The sequence below is a fragment of the Syngnathoides biaculeatus genome, chromosome 11 (assembly GCF_019802595.1).
Source record: "Syngnathoides biaculeatus isolate LvHL_M chromosome 11, ASM1980259v1, whole genome shotgun sequence".
In the NCBI taxonomy this organism is placed as follows: Eukaryota; Metazoa; Chordata; class Actinopteri; order Syngnathiformes; family Syngnathidae; genus Syngnathoides; species Syngnathoides biaculeatus.
Window position 1 is genome coordinate 24,557,165 of NC_084650.1, and position 25,209 is coordinate 24,582,373.

Sequence of the window (25,209 nt, forward strand, 5' to 3'; positions counted from 1 at the left end):
TACAATGATAGTGTCTTAAATATAAACAACTTTGGGGAAAAATAAGCATTTATTTTAAGTATGAGCACCTGCTATTGTTAGCCGCTAGCAATATCTGCTTACTAGCGAGCCCACGTCTGGCTCGCTACTCACCGCTTAGGAGTACTGTAATTCATTTTATAGTGAGTGTGCGTCTTCTAACGTATGAATAATGGAACATTTTACATAAAATACCTGTACCTTCTAAAAGAATTCAGATTGTGACAATTTGACTCTTATGTAAGACTATTATTGTCACAATTTTTAGGTGAAGTGACACAAAATAATGTTAAATAAATGATAGTATTATGAGAAAAATTACTTTTCAAGAAAAGCTGTATTTTGTGACAAAGTTAGAATAGAGCTTCAATGTTTTTTCTCTTTTTTTGTATGTTTTTGAGGGGGTTTTTTTCGGCCTGGTTAAGTACTGTACCTTTATCGATAGGATTATTTCAGTCTTGTTTATTTCCTATGGTACAAAATGTTGACCTCCAAGGTCAGCATTCCAATCAAAGTATCTTTTATAGTATTTACAGATTTTCTTTTGACAAACTCTGATTAGAACATTCCGTCTCCAGCGTTAGCGCAGGGGTCACAGCCTGCATTGGTTTACAGAACAAAGTTAAAATGTGTATTGTTGTTTCACCGTGCCTTTGACGCACTTCCTCTTCAAGCTGTCTTTTTGTGTCTGAACTAAATTTGTGGTTTTCCTGACGTATTGGGAGAAGCGAAACTCAAAGCGCCATCAGCACACACGTACAGGAAACAAAGGTACCGTGCACACAATGAAGAATGGCTGAGGAGGTGCAGCCGACATCAGACATCTGCGTTGGTTATAATACGCCGCAGCAAATACTGCAGTACACTGCAGCAAAGGTGAAGCTATATTGAATGTTGTAGCCTGTACATTTGAAATGTTTGTGTTGAAAACAAAATGTGTCCAGCAAATGTCACCCTTTTTATTAGAAACTCAATCCAACGTAAAGGGCACAAAAAGGAAAGGAGTCCTACCAAATGGAGCTTTATTTATACACTACATGAATTCACCTTCATGACATTTTATTTATATATTTTTTAAAAAAGCAATAACAAGAACTGTACAGTGGAAATAGAATACAAATTAAGTTGTGATAATTACACAGCAGGGACTCCAAGTTAAAGTAAAGTGCTCCATAGTTTTGCTCCGCAAGGCCATGCCAAAGGAATTGGGGCGATTTCCTGGTTTAGTTCTGTTGGGAATTTCAAATGAGGCGTAGACTTATTCAGAGGACTGGAGGCAGCTTTCTTCTGTCAGACAGATGGAGGTTTATCTAGATTTGGGAATATGTCACACATCTTGAAGACTATGCTGCAGGGTCCTCGTCGCGTGGACAAGGACGCAACGTCGTTGGGGGTTGTGTGCCCTCTCCCCCCCTCAAGTGAAACCCCCTTTTTAATTCTGACCTTAACCTTTTCCCTTAAAGCACTAAGAGGAGGGCTCGCTCCCTCGAAGGTGCTTTGGTGTAGATCCGTCCTTCTGCTCGGCGGCAGTCAGCCGAGCTGTGCCCCTCCAGCCTCTTTTCTCCTCCTTTTAACAGGGCTCTTCACATCTCTGCAAACGAAAAAAAAAAAAAAGATGAGGATGAGGATGATGCTCCGGAGGCAGATTAGTAGACAGGCGTGTTAAATCTCAAGCAAACTTGTGAGGACTAAGATGAGTGCTTTCAAGATAAAAGCATGTAATAGTTCATTAGTGATACTAATGTTGCTTTTGATGACAGTACTTGTCATGAACCATCCAAGTTTAATTGCTCACACCAGAAGAAGAATCGCTGTCATTTTTGTGATTACATGCATATTGACAAAATATGTCCTCTGCCTTTTCACCCATCACAGTGTTGAACACAGAAACCGCTGTGCAAAAATATGTCGTGACTAAGTTACTTGACTGATGATTTGCTTAACTCATCCTGCAAATGACTGGCGAGCAGTCCTACGTGTAGTCAGCCTTTTGGCCAAAATCAGATATGATTGGCTCCAGTGCCCTCAAAGACTAAACCAGGATGAAAAGGTGTTGAAAATGGATGGAGGGATGGAGGAAGGACCTATACAGTACATCTACTGTGATTAGCATCCACTTGATGCGTTACACTGGCTTCGCCAAAATGATCGGAACGATGGATTACTTTCCTGTAACTCAGTATTATAATAGGCGTGTATGCCTCTTCCAATAACACTGCCAATTCCTTTACTTCAAATTTCCTTTTGCACTTGTGCTGCTTTCCCATATTTCCCCTTGGTGAACACCATCACAGCACAAAAGTACAAAAACCTAAGGCTGCTCCCCATCACCTTTACACCTGTTTCCAATTACACCACAATCTGTTTAGTGGGAACACACAGTTGAGGGCCCAGCATTTGTGATATTACTAAATTAATTAAGCCTATGGTGCTTGTGCACAAGAAGGATAGGGTGATAAAAAATCGAATATGGCACTATGTATGTGGCTTTACAAACTACTAGTGTGTCTAATTGTGTCAGTGAGGAAGAGCAAAAAAAAAAAAAAAAGATTGATAGAAGGTTTAAATTCCTTAACTACATACCAGCAAGTTCCCGGTCCAACACATCAATAAAGCTTTCCAGCTCCCTTGTGTCTCCCAGCTTGGCTGCAAAAAGAGGACAGAGAGAAAAGGAATCAGGAGAAGAAGAAAAAAAAACACAGGGCAATGGAAAGATTTTGAAGCACAGTTCATTTTTGTAGTGTTCCTATTGAATCATGTGCTGCGAAGTAACAGAATATCAAATGAACTGTTTTTAGACCAGGAAGATATTCTATTTTATTTTACGAGTTCATCGAAAAAGCTTGACAGCTTGCAACCTCCCACAGGGTTGCATCTGCATAACTTTGTGACCTAGAATCAAAGTTATCAGCTCCTCCTGGCCACGCTTGTTTGTTTTCATTGAAATGTAACGGCCCCCATACATATGGAGCCAAATTCAGCCGCGTTTTCATCTATTCAAGATGAAGTCCTGCGACATAACACAAAAGGCACTGTAGGAGACACCCCAACCACACATGCATGGCCATTGTTGTGTCAAAACAAACAAACACACACACACACACACACACACTCACACAGCTTCATGTGCCAAACGTGATAGTATGTACAACGAGAACAACAGCGATCTGGACGGAGATATGCATGCTGAAGTACGCCTCCGGTACCTTTTGGAGGCAGCGTTAAGCCTGCTGTGTGCAGCTCCTCCTCGCTGGTGTTCAAACTGTTCCCCAAAGATGCTTCACTGCCTGTGGGAGAGAACAATTATAAGACTGCGCTCACTATTACTGAAATAGGTTACGTCATATGTAGTGGATTGAATGGCTTTCATTGGAAATAATTATTTGAATGAATATCAGGTTGTGTTGTATTTTTTTGTAGTAATGTACTAATTGGTTGTTTTGGCAATTCGATAATGATGATACATTGCGTCGCTCGACCTCCACCAAGGCTCAGGTGTCAGAAAAAAAAATGGAGGAAGAAATAATTATGTTTCATGTTTGTTTGGTCCTCCGTTACTAGGAGGAATGTTAAGGTCTGGTTGGTGGTGGATGACTAATAGAAAGGTTGCACTGTGACTATTCCCGATGGTTCACTGTGCTATGGAACCCATATTGGCTGAAAATAAACTTTATCCAGATCCTCTCCAAAATGGATCGGTTGCTTCTTTAGCACATACCCCACTCGCCCTTCAAAGTTTCTTGAAATTTATTGTTGGAATCTGCGAGCAGATTTTTTCTTTTGATTAAATGTCGTTTCTCTGCCAAAATCACACAGTTTCATCTTGTTGCACCAATATAGAGTGCATTCAATTAATTTTGCGTTAATGACAGTACCTACAGAAGAAAAATCGTGAAGAAATCTCCCTAAGGTTTTCATGCATTTCCTAATTCAGCTATTTATTTCACTTTGAAATAACAATGTGAATTTTACAACATCAAATTTTCAGTGGCATTTTTAATTCAAATCCAGGTGGCACATATTTACCGCCATACATAACTCCATGTTAATATTTTTGTAAAGGATTTTTTTTCAATGCATATATTAGATTTTCATAAATCACTTGGTATACCTTACATATAGTAGTGGCCATCAAGCAATTCAACACAAGTAATGAGGAGCAGGCTACAAAATAAAAAAATTGTCTAATGACTCCCAAGGTTGAGCTTTTTTCAAAAGCTTTCATTGTGAAAAATAAGAGGTCAAAAACACATAACGCACGCAAAAGGGACAGACATGTATCTTTTGTCTTTTGGCTGTTGTTTAACATCAAGAAAACAAACAAAAAGGCTATCTCACAACAAAAAGGCGCTGTTATTCAAGGTGTATACTGTTCTTATGTTCTATAACCATTCATTTAATGCAAATGAAAAATGCCAAGCTTGGAAGAATGAAGACTACTATTGATGATTTTTCTTACTGTAATCAGAGTCTTCGACACCGCTGTCATCTCCCAGAGCAGTCCGACTCTTGGCTTCCTGCAGCACGTGCTGGTATGCCTGGCGGCTGCTTTGGGGGGCGGCCTGCAGCTCCTTCACCACATCCTGGAACTCTTGAAGCAAATCGTGCAGCTCCAGCTCAAAGTCTGCTTGGAAAATGTCACAGCAGTGGAAGACAAATTACATATCTCCACTGAAAAGGTCTGTGAGAGAGGTTAGTAGTGGGGGGGGGGGGGGATCATATTAATTGGTAATATGCATGGTAATAAGGTCGTTTTGAAGAGAGCACCTATGGTGTTTTGGAGGGATGTAAAACAAAACACACAAACCCACACACACACACACACACACACACATATATATATATATATATATATATATATATATATATATATATATATATATATAATCTTCACCCTACCCTTAAACTCGATGTAGTCTGATGCTTTAAGTGAAGTTGGGCTGTTAAGTGTGATATCGATCATAATATATTAAGTAAGGCCAAATTTTAACGTCCAGGCTGTGGTGAAAGGCTTTTATGCATTTTCTATAACGTTATAAAAAAAAAAAACTTGCACTTTTCTTTAAAAGAAAGAAAAAGTCCCATCTGAAATATACTGAAAGGAGGACATTGCCAGTTTACTTTTGAGTTTAAGTATATGCGCACATTTTGGGGAGGAGAATCCGCACTTGTTGAATGACAAAAATTGTGGCCACGGTGCACATTAAAATGAAAGCATAAGTGTGAAATATGAAACATTACAGCTGTTATAAAATAGAATGCCAGCAAAAAGTAAAAGTGTACCACAGTTTGAATAAGATGCGACTGGGCAAGAAATTTGTTTTATAAAAGACAAAATATAGCCTACAGCTTCTCTGAGAACACTTCTCTTGGTAGCCATTTCTTCTTAAATGGCTCTCTGATCCTCATAAGTGCACCACTTGAAAACTATTGGCTCATATAGATACTGGACTCACCTGCAGTCACTCCTGAGGACATAGTCGCACAGATCTAGAGAAGAAATAAGGAACCAGTCTGCTGGGATCTAGGCGCTTCTGTGCTAGCCGGAGTGGACTGTAGTTGTCTTATAGAGCTGAGGTTGGGGGAGGAGGAGCCAGACACATGATGGAAAACTTGACTTCTACTGTAAATGGAAAGAAATGGGAGGGAAAGCTTGAAGGAAAGCCACACAAGTCAGACATACAGGAAAGGGCCATTATGCAACTTTGTCGGAGGCTTAAATGTTTTTTCCTATGAACTGCTGGGGAATTCTTCCTTTCACTTACTCACACAGATAGTGCTTAGTAACCCCGATAGTAATATAGTACATTAAACACTGAAATTATAATCATCTGTGCTGTTAATATCCCCCAACAGGCAACAATAGGAGTTTTTTTTTCTTGATCGAGTCATTTGAAATGAATGATTTGAATGATTTAAAATACCATTTTGCAAATATGCTTTCTAATGACTCGATCAAGAAAAAAAAACTCCTAATCACGAGGAGAATGTGATTTGTAAAGCTTGGAGCTTTAATGCGATGGAGATATTGATGAGTCTTGAAAGGTGACTGTGTAACAGCAGGATTTTATGCAGACCTAATATTTAATAAGAATATACTGTGTCAAAAAAAGTTTCTAAGATGCAATATTTACTTTTGTTGTGCAGCAAAACATGCACAATGAAACTGGCCTCACAGCAAAAAAATTACCGCTTCCTTTTTTGTGTTTCCAGAACTGCAGTTTCTGTACCTCATCACGTGATCAGTTAATGATGACTTCATTTGTCTTATTCCAATCGCTGAGAATATTGACTCCAACCCTCCTGTCAAACGGTCTCAACATAACTAATGAAATAGACACCGAATGCATTTGCGGATGCATTTGGTGCTGCTGAATTTGACACATTCATCCTGAACGTGATTATCTACAGAGGGAAAATTCAGCACATGCATGTAAAGGTCCTTCTCGGGCACTGACTGAGTTGAGAAAATTACTTGTAGTAAAAGACATTTTTAGAAGTGAAGGTATGCATTGCTGCCACTTTACTGAAAGTTCCCTCGCTGTTGAGGAACACTGGTAGCCTGGGGGCTAATCGGAGTAGGCCTTACTGTACTGGGCCGAAAGGGTGAGTCAAGATTCTAGCCAGAAAAAACATTCTAAATATCAACTTCTTGTGGCATGTAATACTGCAAGAGAAAATCTCCGTGTATTGTTAATCATCTCATGTGCACCTCACAAAAGTATTATTGTATTTAAGTTGTGATAGCGCAGCTGAAAAAGAGCTCAGGGACCGTAATTGCGTGACTTTAAGTGGGAACGACACCCCATTTCCTTCATTATACAGATGTCAGGTTTTAAAACGAGCTCGGCGCAGAGGCATGAAGTTGAAACCTCAATTCTACCTTGGAAAACTTCAATAGGCAGTCAGGCGAAAATAAAACAAAAAATGGATTTCAAATCATGAGAAAAATGGAATACACAGGCTCATTTTCTTTTCTGGGGGACGACTAATGCATACTTCTCACAGCTGGTTCCTTCTCTCGTAAGAATTTGCTGGTCACGAGTCTTCCAGACACAAGACGTGGAAGAAAAGGAGTAAGGTATTTTGGCCAGCTCACTACAATTTTCCAGATCCAAACCACTTTTATGACTCACAGATATCTGCATATGGATAAATGGGCCTCCAAAACACGACAGTTCCATTCAGCAAATCTCACTACAGTCTCGAGAAATCCTGTTCTTGGTGTACCATATGGGGTGTGTAAATATGGTGAAGATAGTTTAGTCATCTTTGGAACTAGTTTGACCTCAGACCATGATAAAAATAACAAATGTAACAAAGACGAGGAATGTGACATCGTAAACAAAACATAATAATGGTCGTCTTTCTGCATTTTTGTTCTTGGAATGTGTTCTTCCTAATCCAATTCTCTCACAGAGCAAACAATTCTGTCAACCAATGACATGACTGCAGTGTGAAAATAGGTACCCTGTAGTACTTTGATTAGTCCCTAGAGCTGACATGGTGCCAAAAATGGTACTTGTAACAATGGTAACTCTAAAAATTGCATACTGCATAGTAGACTGACCCATACTGTGTGGCTGCTTGGTTGAACGTCAGCAATGTGAACCACTATACAGTATTACCAATGCGATTATATCAGAGAATGTGTTCAGTTCAAGTACCAAAAAGATAGAGAAAAAAAAAAAAAAAACGCTCTCAAGCTTCAGTTTGCAATAGAGACAATTCTAGGATCAGAGATTTATGGGTGCTGATCTCTCGGGAAGCCAAGATCATTTTAACTGGTTTGCACATACTTTAAATACTAATCTATACTGTACAATAAATCCCTCCCTTTGCTACTTTCTCTCTCTCTCTCTCTCTCTCTCTCTCTCTCTCTCTCTCTCTCTCTCTCTCTCTCTCTCTCTCTCTCTCTCTCTCTTTCTCCTGGCAGCCTATCTCAACTGACTTGGGAACACAGCTACTGTAGTTACTCATTAATCGATCCCACACCTTCCGGGTTGGGACTTGGATGTCCGCCACATTTCCGAGTTGAGGCATGTACTGATGACCAGATTACATATCAGCCAATCAATGTGGCATGCTCATGGTACCAGCAATGGCTTTTAGGTAGATGTTTTTTTTTTTCCTGGCAGCAGTTTTACTGTTTTCGAATAGGTAGTGTAGGTAAAATCTACTCCATATTAAAGTATCTTAACTATCTAAAACATCTATCCACCCATTTTCTGAGCCGTTTATCCTCACGAGGGTCGTGGGAGTGCTGGAACCAATCTCAGCTGTCATCGGGCGGGAGGCGGGGTACACACTGAACTGGTTGCCAGCCACTCGCAGGGCACATGGATACAGACAACAGTCGCACTCTCAATCCCACCTAAGGGCAATTTAGAGTGTCCAATTAATGCTGCATGTTTTTGGGATGTGGGAGGAAACCGGAGTGGTTTGAGAAAACCCACGCAGGCACGTGGACAACATACAAACTCCACACAGGCGGGGCCGGTATTCGAACCTCGGTCCTCAGAACTGGAAGGCCAACGCTCTACAGCTGTTCCACGTGCCGCCTATCTAAAACAATACATTACTATTATTACAACAGTACATTTTGATGATGATGATTTTCATGGATTACATTTACCACTCTCCAAAATCGATTTTTACAAATTCTGCCAGTGTATGTAAACCTATGAGAAGAACCATACATATATCCATTCGTATGTATATTAGATAATGGAATGAAAGTGTAAAGCTTTCTCATAACCTCTAGGTGGTGGTGACATATTAGAATGAAAGCGTACAGCTTTTTCAGAAACTCTAGATGGTGGCATACATTAATGAAATGTGAAGGTTTTCAAGTTTTTGTTTACGTTTATAATGCGCACTAATGACTTTTGACAATTTTTGGGAGGGGTGTGCATTATTTACTCGATATTATGGTACATTATTTTTGTGATGTACCACGGGTACCAGCTTGCACTGTGCAAATATTAGTCAAACCCTACTCCTCAGAATATTTGAAGAGGTCCACTGAGCTAGTTAGTGCTTTCAAATTTCAAATTGGAGTACGTGAGTTACACGAATTAGACTGACGCCCTTTGATACATTGGTGCTGTGAGCCCGACTGGGACTGGTTTTCAGGGGTCAAATATCTTTCCTCAGAATCCTTAACTCATTCAATGCCGTCCTTAATGTTAACGTGGATATGTGAATTCAACAGCCGTCAGTGGCATTGAATTTAAAGTGGGTGCTGGCCACTGATTTAACCCCCCGGACTCTTATATTAGTTGTTATTGCACTCAGCTTTCAAACCTGGGTATGTTGGTCATGTGGGTTCCCACTTGAACATCCCAGTAGATTACTTTTATTACAAATGCAGTTTATCATTGGTTGTCACTTTAAGTCCTTTTTGTACTTCAGCAGCTATAATAATCACAGTGACAGAGCTTAATGACAGCTGCTTTTGCACAAGCGTTATCCATCTCCTGAGATACACCATACAACATGCTGCTGTTTCAGGTCAGCGCCACAGACCCAGACCTACTCCCCGATTCTCAGAATCTTTGCGCGAGCCAAAAAGCTCTTTAGCCTTAATAGCTTCACTGGGCACATCAGACCAATACACAACATCCACAAATCCAATGTTGACAAGCTTTTATTGTTCTCCAGGTTGGCTAGCAGCAAGCATCACCTCCCACCATACACTCAGGTGTCATATAGTCTAAAATATACAAACAGGAGCCAGTGATAACTATTGCATCCAAAGCAGTGCATCAAAGTAGGACTGCTGTGGATCAGAGAACCAGCCCCCACCTGTCGGGTGTTTTACAACTTGATTGACAGCAGTTTTCAAGATACTCCCTTTTAATGTTTTCTTTTTAAGGTTGAGATCTGAAAATGATAAATATCTGCTTTCCACCTCAAAGACATTGCGATGGAAGGTGAACATCTTATTTTACCTGGTAGTGCGTCGAAAATTATCTGAAGCATCTTGCATCATTTATATCCAAACGTCATAAAGGTGTTATAAAATGACACAGAGAATGCATAAACAGTTTGAGGAAAAAACACCGCTCAAGATGCAGACAGTGTACACAAGCTGAACAAACACATACCAACATATAAGACCATGAGACTGGTATACCTTCAATCAGCTTTTCCAAAGATCAGAATTTGAATTAGTATCAGAATCAACTTTATTTACCAAGTACTGTATGTCAAAAACACACAAGGAATTTGTCTCCAGTAGTTGGAGCATCTGCAGTACGAAAATAGACAGCAACTTTGACAAAAAATACTTCTCAGATATACTGTAAAAACAATTTTTAAAAAAACACGATGGATTGTTACTTGCAATGTGGTCATGCTGATCCAATTATAGTTGGGCAAATTATGTAGAATCCTCTAGAAGGTTGATGGTGAGAGGGAAGAAATTGTTGGAATGTTTGGTCGTGTTAGTTTGCATTGTTCAATTGTGCCTACCAGAGGTAAGGGGCTGGAAGAGGTGGTGACCAGGATGTGGAGGGTCCAAGAGGATTTTGCCTTATTTCTGGCAGCATGCAACACCTCATTGGTTGTTTGTGGGGTACTAACAATTTTTCTGGCAGTTCTGATTGTCTGTTGCAGTATGGAGTTTGTTCTTTTTTGTAGTAGCACCAGATCAGACTGTGATGGATGAAGACAGGATCGATTCGGTGACTGCTCTTTGGGTCTGCCTCAACACCCCCTGTTGCAGGCCTTGTGTCCTAAGAAGCCACAGGAAGTCCGTACTCTACTGGGCCTTTTGAGGATGGAGTTGATGTTGGCCTCTAACTTCAGGTCCTGAGAGACTGTAATTCCCTGGAACTTGACGGTCTTGACTATTGGCATAGTCCAGTTGAACAGAATGAAGGGTACCTGTGGCAAAGGATGCCTCCTGAAGTCCACGATCATGTCTACCGTCTTGAGTCTTTTCTTGACGTCAGCCGGGATACGATCAATTTAGCTCTTTTTTCCTTCATTTTAAGAACACACAATTCAATACATAGAATAAATACATTTAAATGAAACAGAGAGTTGGATTTTACTGCAGTAATTACAGCAGATGGCCAAAATGCACTGTACATGGTGCAATGGCCGACCAAATATCCAGTCTATTGCATTTTCTTTCACCAAGGTCATTGTAGAGGTCATCAGTATCAACAATACATATGTCGTCTTTCCCAACAGTTTCTCAGAATTCAGCTGTTTCTCCAGTAGCCATGCTAAGATCATGAAGGTGTACACAGTACAGAGATTTCATCAAGTGTAGTCACTCTTGAGTAGACTGAGGGCCAAAGGCTGTCATATTGGTTCCACGTTTGATATGAAGAAACATATAGGAGAGCATCATCACTTCGTTGTGCACTGTCATGGAAGGGAAGCAGCTCCGCTTATCAACACGTTGTGAGTTAGTCTGATGTTGAATGAGAGAGCTACGGATGGAGTTTTGCCAATTGGACAATGCATCCACCTGGACAGAACTGCATGACTTTTTGGTTCAAACAGCTTCAAAGGGTTGCCTGACACAATCGCTGTGACGGGGTATGTTGCTCACATTCGTCTGCTAGCTTGGCGGTGGCAGCTGTTATATACCTCAAACATTGAGGGAAGAAATCAACAACTGAGCAAGAAAAGCCACTTTGATGACAATGAGATGGTACCCAAAAACAAATATAAAGCAAATAAAAATAAAATAAGAGATGTGTCTGCTTCGCTTGGACACTGTCACTGAGAAAATTACCCTGAATAGGAGTTGAATATTTCTTAAAGGGTTTTTTAATTTTGATCATACAGTTTGTTGAATTTCCTGACGTCTCTTGCAACCATTTGTTAACATTGAAACCGGAACAACGTTTTCATGTAAAGTAATGTGGACTGTATCATGTTTAATTGAGCCAAAGCACATACTGTATTTTAAGTTACAAGAAAATATCAACCCATACCACCAAATAAAACAATTCTGATGTCAAATCTGTTTGATGACTGGTTTAGAAGCTTCATATTGGACTGATGTGTGTGATAACATTAAAAAATATGTGATGTGGAAGATTATGGTTAAAAGAAATCATAGGGCTTAAGTTACATTAAGCAGCACGGTGGAATTATGGTTAGCATGTCAGGTTCACGGTTCAAATGATGGTTCAAATCTCAAATCCGGCATCGGCATCTGGTGTGACAATTTGAATGTTCTCCTGCTGGTTTTCTACAGGTACTCTGGTTTCAAAAAACACATTTTGATTCATTGAAGACTCAATTATGTTTGTTGTAATCATTCATTACTTTAACTACCCAAATACAAGGATTATTTCTGGTATAACAATGAAAGTAGTGACAAATACATTTTTATGGTATGTTTCGGACCCTGAAGAAGATTAATTGCTAATTTGAGCCTTTAACTGCAAAAGGTTTGTGATCTGAATGCCACTTATTTGTCATTACACCACAGTAAAACAAGGTAGGATAACTTCTTACCAGTGTACACAAAAACCGAGGTAAAAAATAAATTAAAAATGAGAGTGAAAAAAATGTGTACATAAAAATAAACAACAATAGATGTGCAAAATGGAATGCATAAAATGTATTGCACAAGATGTTGAAATCAGCGTGCCTTCACATTAATAGTGTGCCTAGAGGAAAAACGAGAGAGTTCAGGGTGGTGATGGCTCTCGGAAGAAAACTATTCCTCAGTCTGTTGGTTGTTGCTTTTGCACATCTGTGCCGCCTTCCAGATAGCAGGAGCTCAAACAGTGTGTACTGTCTTTAATGATTTTCCGAGCTCTGCTGAGGGATTCCCTACTCTAAACGAGGTACAGTCTAGGCTAATGTACCCCAAAGGCTGAATTATTTGATTCCAGGGTAAAAGCTAGCATAATTTTCCAGGGCCAAAAAAGCAGTAAAAGTGTCAAGGGCATAAAAAGCAGTACCTTTGAGCTGCACGTACACTGTAGGGACAAACCTTTGCTCTTCTAAATATAGTACAATGCTGTACTATAATTTGAGGAGAGGAGCTCCCTGAGTGCTTATAAAAAAATGTAAGTGTATGACATGAATGAATTCATATAGTCACCACAAAATTGAAGGCATCTCAGCAGGGCATCACTAAAACCCTCATAATATAGTCATCAGGCGAAGGGATTGCATTCCCTGTGACCCCTGCAGAGAAAAGTCAACCTAGGTAATGGCCTGCTGATATGATTGGGCCTTTCTCAGAATCGCACCTCTTATCATGCTGGCGAGTAATGTAGTTAGACACACAAAGGAGATGTATTGTTCCCCTCGTGTGGAGGTGGTGAAAGTCCCCAGAGACGAAGCCCCGGGATGACCGTAGGAGGCCCGATGAGAGCCAGCTGTGGGAAAGCACGAGGTAAGAGGTATGCGCTTCTCAGTCGCAGAGTTGGATCGCAACCAAAAGCTTGATTTGATCGCAACCCAACAGGTTCATCTTTTTAAATTAAAGGAGGCAACCTCTATTCAAATAAATCTGTTTAAGGTCTTGACACTACCAAGGTATCAAAGCAAGTAAGATGTTTACAAGTCTGCAAATTGCATGAATTGGATAGTCATTTTGGGGTCATAACACAAACAACCACTTCGCACCAAAATTTCAGGTACCACAAATGGATTACAGTACACCAGGAAGACAGGTCTGGTGCTGTCCTTCAACAACAACACACTAAAATGTAGCACGAACATTGACTTGAGTGGGTACCACATTCTATATCGGACGATATGCAGTAGATGCCGGGGGTCAGGAGCTACACAATATAGTAAAACAGTAAGGATGTTGTTCCTTTGTTTGTTTTCTGCCGAATGTTAATAATGGGGCAGAATGGTAGCATAGTGGTTAACATATCTGACTCACAGTTCTGAAGTTGTCATTTCCTTACAGGTTTGGGAGAGTTTGCTGTGGCCAAATCTAAACCAAGGTGTAACATTTCGGCCATAATTCCAAATGGCAGTTTGTCACAAAAGCAACACGGATCATCACCAAAAGAACACCATCCCTCCAGTGAAGAATTGCACTGGCAGGTTTATGGTTTGCGCTGTTTTTCTTCAGATGGAACTAGGGCCTTAGACAAGGTAGAGGGAATTATGAACAGCTCAATATAGCACCCAGTCGGTTCTGCTATAAAACACAAAATGTCGGGAAAAGGCAACTAGAACAATTGAGCTTCATTTAGTATTTTAAAAAAAGAGGCACCGGTAGGTGTGTGTGCTGCATAATTTTGAACAGTCTCATCCCAGTTCTAAGAATGTGTGCACAGCTGTGCAACCGCATTCTTCCAGTTGACTAGTTTTACTTCCGCTCTCCAAATTATGATGATGGGGGGGGGGGGGTATCCAAATCCAGGCGTAGTAAAACATGATGTAACAGCCTGGTTAGAGGAGGACAAGCCTTGTATAACTTGGCCGTCTCTCTGAGGATTTTGTCACTGGTAGCTCCAAAATAAATTATCTAATGGGGCTGTTCTGGGAGAGTAAGTACATTAATTTGCAGAGGAAATAAAAAAATCTCCATGACAAAAATCACACCCGCCATTTGTAATATTATTATTTCATTAAACGAACTCACGTGGGGCCTAAATTAAAGCACACTTGGAAAAAAAATAAATTTTGCACTTGCTGATAATAGCCAGACATTTTTCTAGACTGTATTACTGGATATTAAGCCATGCAAAGGATCTCGTTATGGGAGGAGATGGGGGAGAGGTTGTCGCAGAGGAAAGCTGCCACCTAGTGGTCGTAATGAACTTCTGCCTTTCTCTCTCTCTCTCTCTCTCTCTCTCTCTCTCTCTCTCTCTTTCTCTCTCTCTCTCTTTCTCTCTCTCGCTTCTTTTTTGGCCAGGGGGCTGAATTGAATGAGAGAACACACTCTGCTCCTCTCCTCTCCATGAGGCTCACCTGAGATCAATGATGCTGCATGCAGCCCTGTTCCCAAAGTGCACACTCAAGAGGAAGCACATCCATTTTTATCAAGGAGAAACCTCCGATAGCGGTTTGCGATGCTGCATGACTCCACGCAGAGAGATGTGTTAGCTCTAATACAAAATACTCAGAGGATTATTTCTGGCATAACAATATACAGCAATGAAAACTAGCAACTTTTTTGTTTTAAACTGTTACGTATTCAGAGATCTTTTATGGACCGATGCAAAGAGTTATCTCAAGAGGCATCATACAATACTTATTGTGATACCATATGGGATAAATTTGGATTATTTTAGGTGGCACATTTTGCTTATGAAATATACTTGGAAGATAGATGTGTAACATTTGATGGAGTGTATTTCAGCATAATCAATCAATGACATTTTCTTTATCTACCATTTTTCATACAAAAAAAATGCAACCCAGAGTGCGTTACAGAGATAAAAAAAAAAAAAGTGACAATGGCAGGAAATATAATAAAACTCACCCGTCCCATCCCCACTTATAAATGCAAATGCACACATTCGAAGGAGTACACACAGACACAGTAGGAGAGAGACATGGCGGCCCTGAGAATCCTGGGCAAAGAAAGAAAACCTGAGAGAGCCGTCAACACCGAGAGGTGCCACAGGCCACAGCCGCAGAGGATCCCACCACAGACCGCCACGGCTGGGGTAGACCAGGGGGAGTCCTCACACTTTGGAGAGTCCCCCAGCTGCCAAGGTCCAAAGAAAGTGCATGGCAGAATCTTTTGAGATCTTAAATTTAAATATCCAATAATTCCAATCGCCGCGAGGACTGGCAGCCATTCTTTACATTGTGGAGTTAATTTCCATTAAAGTCTGTAAGTTACTTTTTATTCCTGGGGGAATTAGACTCCAACTCAAGAGTGATGTGAATTTTGTAATTATCGACATGACTGACCAAAACTGAATTTTAAAAGTCAGATCAATACATTTTTCATCAAAATGGATGCCGTTTCTCATCCTGTTCCACAGTAAAAGGTGACTTTAAAGTGACTGCAAGACTCCAATCTAATTGTAATTTTTTTTCAAATCCTAATTTCCAAGTCTTGCAAGTTGCTCTGATGCGAGACTGCGTCTTTGCGCAAGTAACAAAGAAGTCTGTGACAAACTTGGCCTCTTCATACCCCCCCCCCCCCCTCGCTTTTTGGAGCCGATTGAAAAGGGGACATTGTTGCTTTAAGATTGTTGCAGCAGTCGCCGATGGCTCTGCCCATTGTTGTGGTGAGCTGGATTGATCACACTGGGCCGACTGGGCGGATTCGGCGCATAACGTCAGTGGAAGAGCTGCAAGCAGGTCACCAAACCCCTCGCATCCTCGACGCCTGCTAGCAGACATGGGTGAGACCTCGGCCACTTTCGCTTCTTCTTTTTTATTTTTAGTTTTTGCACCCTCGCAATTTGGTTTCACTAGAGGACTCTTGGCGACGTAGAAGTCTGCCACTGCACTGGTGACGCTCCGCTGATTTGGATGGGACTATTTCCTGCTTGGCCTTATGCTTTAATTCATTTTGTGTAACTTACTTTTAAGATAAAAATAAGTTTATCGTTACTGTTAGGGAGCTCAAATCATAACTATGGCGAAAGGGGGCTTTTACAGCCGCATCTTTCGCCTGACGTCATGAATTATTCAATTGCCACAAGGTGCCTTTTGATTGCTAATAGGTGCTTAGCATAGCATAGATTGCTAATTGGACAGGCCCCAACGCGCCAATACAATAAACTGTAGAAAACTTAATATTAATTGTGCCATCTGTATGATCAGAAACATTTTGATTCCTTGTCAACACAGATGGGTTGTGGGGCAGTTGTATCACTGCAAAAATGAACTGAATAAATAACATTAAATTTCATCATACTGTGTAAAATCAGCTCAAATGTTTCAATGAGGAGGTGCACCTAATGTTGTGGTCAGCATGGGGAGATATTTGTTTAAATTTTTTTAAACAAAATCACAATTTACACGTTTTTCAAATCCACATATATTTCCACGAGTTACATGTTTTTGCGATCCACAAATAAAGCTGTTCTTTACAAGTTTTTTTTTTTATTTTGCGTGTGCATTTAGCATGACTTAATTTGTAAATGCTGTATTTCTATAAAAATGACTTTCTGTCCATTCATCAAGGTAGATGGATGGAAGGATGGGCCTTCCTACGTATTCTCGATTTACAGTACGTGTGTAAATATCTTAAAAACTGCATTATTGGGGGGGAAGCATATGCTGGCTGATCCACAAACATACCTTTTTAAGAATTCACAACCGGAAGCAAATATTTATAAAGGATAAGTTATGATCATTGCACCCACATTAACAAAATGTGTAAATTGTGGATATATTTGTGGATTTAAAACGTGGATATATTTGTCAATCCAGAAAATAAGGGAAACTTGCTGATATATTTGTGGAAATAATTTTGATCCGCATCTCTCCCGATAAGTTGGGCTGTTGTGTTTTTGCGTGCACAGAACGGCCCTTTGATGCTCACACCTGCCTCTCAGTGGGTGTGGGCGGGGTGGGGGGTCGAGCAGGGTGTTTTTGCTCAGAAAAAGTGTGAAATAACTGTGAATGATGTCTCGCTCTTTCATAGCCTGACTACGATTTGCTTTGCAACTTTGTTCAGGCTCTCACCCAATGGCACTTGAGACTGGCCCGTAGCCATGTAGCAAACATTTAATGGATGCTTGGGTGTTATTTTTTTCCTGCATCTTTGCTGGTCTAATGCACTGTTTAAAAAGGAAAAAAAGTGTCTTCCCTATAGGCGGTGATTTTGAAAAGTGGGCCACTATGACTAAAGCGTGTATGCACACATCCACACTTGGCCAGAACAGCCATGTCCTTGTGTTATTCACTGTACCGTATATGCTTGGCACCGTTGCATTGGTACCAACCACAATCTGTCATCCTGTGTATCCGTACATACAGTACTTGCATGAAGTTTGGCATTGGCATGGATTCACACTGTTGGATTGTTAGCGTTTCCCGTCCTTTTCCAGCCATGTGACTGGTCGCCATTATCGCACTTTCTCCTCTGAAGGGAGTCAATGAATGTGTGCGTACGAATCTTAATCACAGATGCGCCTCTGGCCTTTGTTTGTGGGACATTGGCAGCCCTTGTGCCCCCGCCACGCCGTGGGACAAAGACTGTTGTCTTTGCGGGCACAAAAGCTGCATCTCTCTTCGTCAACCTCCCCCTTTTTCTCACAGTCGCCATGCTTGCCTCATGAATGGAGTCAGGGTGTGAGCTGAGGGTCATATCAGACGCATGGCCTTGACCACTGGATCCATTCAGACGATACATGACTTTAGAAAGTGAAGAAAAGTTTGCTTGGCAGTTATTGAAAAGGACTTGATAGAATTCAATACTTATAGTTGTGTTTTTATCAGGGGAGAAGGGGGGATAGTATGTTCATTATTTAACAAAAAATGTGGAAAATGTTGAAAATGTCACATGGACTAGAACACACTAAATTTGCCTCTGAGAAACTCAGGCAGACATAATTTATTGTAAAATTAATTTGTAGAGACGTGAAATGAAAATTATACTGAAATTCCCTCTCCCTTCCCATGTTTCTAGTTTCCTCACATTGCATATAATGTGAGACAACTGATACAAAAAAAGAGCAATTTTGTGGAAAAGGAGTTGTTTTTATCTTTATCGAGAAATATTCCCTCATTGCATTTCATTCATTTCCATTGTCTCAGCAATATTCGGGCGAAAAAGGTGAGGTACACCCTGACCTGGTTGCCAGCCAATTGCAGGATCCATAGTGTCTAAAGAAACAACCATTAACACTAATTTTCGCAGCACGATGCCCTTACCAGTAATCTACCATGCCAAACGTTTTGTACATGCATACCTTATTTTCCGCACTATAAGGCGCACCTAAAAGCCTTTCATTTTCTCAAAAGCCGACGGTGTCCCTTGTGATCCAGTTTGCCTTATATATGGGTCAATATTGAGCCGTTAGTGCAACTCCATCTAATGGATGCATAAAGTAACCCCAGCCTCTACTGCACCTTATAATGCAGTGCGCCTTATAATCCGGTGCGCCTATATATATATATATATATATATATATATATATATATATATATATATATATGAAAAAAAGTCTTAAAATGGGCCATTCATTGAAGGTGCGCCTTATAGTGCGGTGTGCATTATAGTGTGGAAAATATGGTACAATAAAATATTTGAATATAGCCAGAGAGCGCTTCTACTATTGCAAAATTAGCAATGTCCTACACATCATTGTTCAACTGCTCACTTTTAAAAAGCAACACATTTTTCCTCATGTTTTTGAGATCGTAGGGTGTAAGCTGCGGCTGGCTACTCGTGAGTGACTGAATTTTGTTTTAGTTTGCATACAAAATGAACTTTCCCAACACTGTTAATCGACTATGTTGCAGGTTGCTATGAGTGCTGTATGCGTTGCCTGGGTGGGATACCATACTGCTCTCTGGTCGCCACGCTGCTGTGCTTCTCTGGCATCGCCCTCTTCTGTGGATGTGGACACCAAGCGCTCACAGAGACTGAGAGGCTCATCGAAACTTACTTTACACGAAGCACGGAGGATTACAGCACCCTTGCTTACATGTACGTGGTACATTTAATTTAGGGATGAGCATTTCATTATGTATTTGAGTAATGGTGATATATATATTTTTTTTGATGAATAACCTGTAATGTCTATTTTATTCATTATCCTGCTATCGTTGGTAGTACATGTCGTTGTTACGGCAGCACGTTTTTGTAACTGTAACCAAATTTCTCTTATGGTTCATAAGCTGATGAATTTTGTGTACAGCAGATGTTTTTATCTTTTAGCCAGCAAATGAGTTAAGACAGTCTAAACATGATTTCACAATCCGTTCCACACAATCAGCGTAATGATTCTTTTTGAAAACCTGCATCCTAACCAGCGGCTCTCCTCCTGTCTCTCAGCATTCAGTATTTCCAGTACGTCATCTACGGCTTGGCCTCTTTTTTCTTCCTCTTCTGCATCATGCTGTTGGCGGAAGGCTTTTACACCACTAGTGTTGCCAAGCAAACCTTCGGGGAGTTCCGGAGCACCATGTGTGGCCGCTGCCTCAGCTCCACGGTGAGAGGGCCCGCAGTGGTTACGACTAATGGGGATCGGGGAGACCGAATGTGGCTTAATACACATCAGTCCCTGTTTTTGCCTCAGCTGAAAATCCAAAGGCCCGTTGAAAGCCCTTTGGGGAAAATGAGGGTACAAAGCATGTGTGAGTGATTGGGTAGAGAGACATATTAAGTGAAGGTAATCAGAGAAGAGGTTAATGTGGTCACCAAATGAGGCACATAAAAGCACACTTGGAATGCTCACAGGCAAATGACGTTCATGCTGCTTTCTCATAGTTTATAGCGATGACATACGTGCTGTCCCTGCTGTGGCTGCTGGTGTTCGCCTTGTCAACTCTCCCCGTGTACTTCTTCTACAACATGGGTGCCACCTGCCACACCATCGACGTCTTGACCGAGACCCCGGCGAGCATCAACCAGCTGTGTGTGGATGCGCGACAGTACGGTAAAGCTCTCTTGGAGTACTACATCATTGTCTGCTGATGATTTCCAACAAATACCTGTGCTAAATGCATTCAATTCGTCCCAACAAGTAGTCAATAAGATATTGACTGTGTTATTCTTGCCAAAAAAATATTGATGTTGGAAAATGGTGCGCATTTGCTGTGCAGCTACCTCGAACGAACCATTTTAGATTTTGTAGGAAATGGGGAAGGGTTGTTGTGTAAAACATCCTCTCTGTGTACAGTTTTCATATATTAACATGGATCTTTGATGGAAAACATATCATCCATATCCGTTTCAATTTGTAAAAAAAAAAAAAAAAAAAAAAGTTCAATTTGAATCTGATTCACATTGTGTATTTAGCAGCTTTTATAACATCAAACATTCTTTTTTACACATTTATAGCACAATCCAATAGAAATTCTCGACCTTCATCAAACTTCACCTCTTTGTGGTTGTTAAGATTTTGTTTCCTTTTTCTCATTGATTTTGCTGGTGAAGAACCTCTGCAGGAGGTTTCTCCCCTGCTGCTTTTTAATAAACAGGAAGTAAAAATAGCGGCCTGAATTTATTGCGGTCGCTCAAAAGCAGGAGTTTTTCTTTTTTTTTTTTTTTTTTTTTTTTTTCTTTTAACGCAGACATCAATAAAATGGGGGGCCAAGCTTGTGAGGTTTCTGGGTATTTTATAGAGTGTCTGTGGAGGAATAACAAGCCTGAAATCATAAGTTGCGCCTGCGATGAATGTATCCAATTGATTAGAGCAACCTGATGTCGACAGGGCTCCTGCCATGGAACGCAGTGCCAGGAAAAGCTTGTGGAATAACTCTGTCCACCGTTTGCAAGACCAGAGAGGTAATACAGGCCAGGGGTTGAGCTCTAAGTTGACATGTTACAGTATATAGTACATAAACACCAATGCAAATTGTCCCCTATCAGTACCGAACGACCTACAGCCTCTACATCGCCGCCTTCGTCGGCGCGGGCATCACTCTCATGGCACTGGTGAGTTACTATCCATCCGTTGGGGTCATTTTTCCTTTCGTTCACACGCAGCAGCATTTAAGGCTCATGTGACTCTGCAAGCGGAGGCGGCGAGGCATCCCGAGCCTGCATGACTGATGACTTTTAGAACTATCGCTCACTGTTCCCCATTCTCAGCTGACACAAACATCATCATAGTGCTGTAATGTCTGCTGGTTTCCCAGCCAGGCAAATGGTGGGCCCATTATACTCCCATGGCCCATTACAGAGCCTATTACACGGGTGGGATCGAATTAATGTCATTAGCAGTTAATCATGTCTTTGTTTTTCCCTCTCTTCTAATGAGCCCCCTCCTTTCTGCTGTTTTCTTTTCGCAGCTGACCTATACGGTGTCGACCACCTATAACTTTGCGGTGTTGCGCTATCTGGGGAGGAAGGGCATAGGTGCACGGTGTTAGGCTTCCTGTCTGCACACAACACGGCTGTTTTAAAGGGTCTGCAACTATTTTCTTCTTTTCGGGCTCTTCAGGCCCACAGACTGTCAAATCTTTTTTTTTTAATTTTTTTTTTTTACATCTTGCATTGTTGTTTGACTTTTCCATGAGGGTTAGGGTTTATGTTTTATTCTAGTGCCACATCACTAAATTTGTGATTTCCACCATGAAGGCTTTTCACTTGGTTGGTTAGTGTTTACATAACATTAACAAAACATTTTATTTCCTACCGTACTCAAAAATAGTTAAAAAAAAAAAAAAAAAAAAGCAGTCATGAAGTAACGTGAACTAAATAACAGCAAATTTGCAATATGTGCAGCGGATAGTGGGGTTTATGCAGGAACCTTGAGTGTCATTGCGCACATCTGGTTGCCATGGTGGCAGACAAGCACGCATTTGCAGTCTCATAGCTAAACTCGGGACTTTTCTCACAAGCTGGGGACCAGCCTCAACAATAGAGTTTTGTCTTGTTTTTTTAAAGTAGCCAATGAGAAGTTAGTTTGGAGACCAGCTGCAAGACAAGTCCCCACAAGAGGTGATGTGTCAAGGGAAAAGTTCCTGTGGACAAAGAGAGGTTGTGACCTTTCTCCGGCGTGCATGGGTCTCCTCTGAGACAGCAACCATGACCTCCACCTCTTGTCGAACAATAGAAATGATGGATTGTGAGTGAGTTGGCTCAAGGAATTGCAGATAAATTGGCTGTCTCTTTCTTACAACAAAAGGACATTCTTGTTAAGTTTGATCGAGTACGATGTGAAATTGTTTCTCATACGGTACTCGTGAGTGCTAAATGGCCAAGTCACCTAACTGCACTAACTTCACCTCTGAAATAACTCTGCTTTAAAACCAAAGTACAACAGACTGACTGTACCTGCCATTCTTATAGGATGAACACTAATAATATCAAGAGAAACTTTTAAAAGAGCTCTTGAGAATTTGACCTTTACGGCTATCGGGTGCTTGTAGCACTGAGGTTTTTACAGAATGAAAATCGAGTTATAAATCAAGTGTATTCTTATTAATACTCTATTTTGATTGTCACTATGAAACTGTGACATCTTTTGGCAGTTGGAGTTTGTACTGGTATAAAACCTCCCCGCATCATACGGAGTTGTCATCTAATACAGCTAAACAAGCCAACCAATGTACTACAGTATTAGAGAACATCTCATAATAAGATCGTTGTAAACAATAACTACGAGTTCAATCAAAGCTAAGCATTAGTATATTTTATTGTAGCTCTATAGCGACCATAGACATTGCACACAAAAATCTTTGCTATTCTTGTATAAAGATATTGACTTTTTCTTTTTTGACATGACTGAAGTACTTTGAATTTGCATTGTGGCTCTAATGCTCAAGGACCTTCGTTGTAGTTATTGTATAACATCTTTTGACTTACTGAGGCAGTTAACTTTTAGGCTTCTTTTCTTCAACTAGCAATATAGTTTTATTTTTGGTGAACACTTTATTTGGCTGTGTAGAGCATTTTGTGAAGTGGCAGCTTCGATTTTATTGTATCTTTTTCTGTTGTTGATATTTCATAATAAAAGGAACATTCCAGTTTTTGTGCAGAGCGCCTGAAAGATTTATTCACCCTACACCCTTGACTTTCTGACGCTTTGTGTTGCAGGGACGCGAATGTTTTGGTTAGGAATTTTGTATTCGCTCCGCTTTTGTTCTCAGGTGCACTCCTCCATATTGCTGGCGACAAACCTGAGGAGGCTGAGGCGCAGGACCAAGAAGGGAGGCCGTGACCCATATGGCCAGCTGCTGCAGGTTAGAGGAAGGATGCTGAGCTCTCCCTACCCTGCAAATCTATAGGACAAGTCCTGACAAATTTGTCATTGTAATTCATAACTGTTGCAATTTATGATTACCTTCGTTATCTTCTGTTTTCATGAGAAATTGCCTTTTTTTTGTGTGTTCGCCTACCGAGCCATTTTACCCTGATTGCTTGGTAGTTTTGTTCAAACTGAGCCATTATAGGTCAGTGTTGCTGTTGTATTCTTGCCTGGTTGTGGCTGTGTTCTTTCATTTTATAATATAATCTGTGGGGAATTTCACTGTGTGGTGAATCAGTGCTCAACATTTTTGGGAAAGAAGAATGAAAAAATGCAATTTACGCACTGGAAGAACAGAAATACTGGGCTGTACAAATGGAAAAATAAGGACTTCGCCCCACCTTCTTAGTGGAAGCAAACAGAAAATCTACTTCTGTTTTACTCTAGATCAGTAACATTTATGAGGAACCAACGGTTGTAATCCATCGCAACATTTCTCATAGTAAAAAATGACTATGGTACTTGGCAAGAATATTTTGTAGACTTGACTCTTAATTAAATTGATTCTAGAAGCAATTGAGGACAACATACCGTGGTGTGGAAAAATGTTTGCACCACTCCTGATTTCTTATTGTCTTGCTTGTGTCACACTTAAATGTTTCCCATCATCAAACAAATGTAAACATTGGTCCAAGACAAAACGGAAAGAGAAATAGTCGTTGCTGAATGCTTGGGGTAATTTCTGTTGCCTGGCCACTACTGGAAAGGATCATCACTGTTCTTTCCTTCCATTCATCCATTTTCTCAGTCGCTTATCCTCACTAGCCTATCCCAGCTGTCATCGGGCAGGAGCCAGGGTACAGTCTGAACTGGTTGCCAGCCAATTGCAGCACTGTTATATGGATTTGTCATTTGTGGATAATGGCTCTCATTGTGGTTCGCTGGAGTCCCAAAGCTCTAGAAATAGCATTTTATTCATTTACACACAGATAGACCTTGATTACTTTCTTTCATCTTTGTCAATAGCTTCACATGATTTGTAGCTTTTGTTTATTAGTTTCTCTAGTATTTACTGTTGTTTGATGATGGGGAAACTGAAAAAAAATCAGCTAACACTTTTTCAAACAATTGTAATGCAATGAATGAAGTCTTTGATCCTGTTATAATTAGAAATTACATTTTGTCAAATACCAATCCCTATTTATATAGTTACAGTACTTGTAACAAAGGAAATATAAGGCAAATACCTACTGCTAATTTGTAATACAATGAATTATTTCACTCTGAAACACCATCATTATGTCATTTTGGCATTTGCATTTCCACAAATGTTTACAGAGAAATACTTAGAATATAAAACTCAACTATTTCAAAGATCCACAAGGCAAGATAGAAGCACCCACCGTTCCATGCA

The 25,209-nt window shown here is 40.5% G+C and overlaps 2 protein-coding genes across 6 annotated transcripts; one reads left to right on the plus strand and one right to left on the minus strand.

Annotated features, from left to right (window-relative positions):
* Nucleotides 1-1,012: 1,012 nt before the first annotated feature.
* On the minus strand, nucleotides 1,013-5,621 carry si:dkey-27i16.2 (regulator of cell cycle RGCC-like). 2 transcript variants are annotated; one of them, XM_061834999.1, is made up of 5 exons: nucleotides 5,475-5,621; nucleotides 4,478-4,642; nucleotides 3,225-3,305; nucleotides 2,602-2,664; nucleotides 1,013-1,609 (listed from the first exon to the last, which is right to left on the minus strand). In XM_061834999.1, the coding sequence occupies exons 1-5, from the start codon at nucleotides 5,494-5,496 to the stop codon at nucleotides 1,602-1,604; spliced, it is 339 nt and encodes a 112-aa protein (XP_061690983.1). In that variant the 5' UTR covers nucleotides 5,497-5,621; the 3' UTR covers nucleotides 1,013-1,601. The 2 variants fall into 2 exon arrangements, with proteins under 2 accessions (XP_061690983.1, XP_061690984.1); XM_061835000.1 differs by lacking the exon at nucleotides 1,013-1,609 and having other exon boundaries at nucleotides 2,594-2,664.
* Nucleotides 5,622-16,167: 10,546 nt separating this feature from the next.
* Nucleotides 16,168-24,018, plus strand: LOC133508967 (myelin proteolipid protein-like). Of its 4 annotated transcripts, XM_061835558.1 has the most exons (8): nucleotides 16,168-16,325; nucleotides 19,399-19,585; nucleotides 19,934-20,090; nucleotides 20,369-20,537; nucleotides 21,315-21,388; nucleotides 21,473-21,538; nucleotides 21,895-22,011; nucleotides 23,698-23,832. In XM_061835558.1, the coding sequence occupies exons 1-7, from the start codon at nucleotides 16,322-16,324 to the stop codon at nucleotides 21,973-21,975; spliced, it is 738 nt and encodes a 245-aa protein (XP_061691542.1). In that variant the 5' UTR covers nucleotides 16,168-16,321; the 3' UTR covers nucleotides 21,976-22,011; nucleotides 23,698-23,832. The 4 variants fall into 4 exon arrangements, with proteins under 4 accessions (XP_061691542.1, XP_061691539.1, XP_061691543.1 ...); XM_061835555.1 differs by lacking the exon at nucleotides 21,895-22,011 and having other exon boundaries at nucleotides 23,698-24,018; XM_061835559.1 differs by lacking the exons at nucleotides 21,895-22,011; nucleotides 23,698-23,832 and adding an exon at nucleotides 22,493-23,585.
* Nucleotides 24,019-25,209: the final 1,191 nt, after the last annotated feature.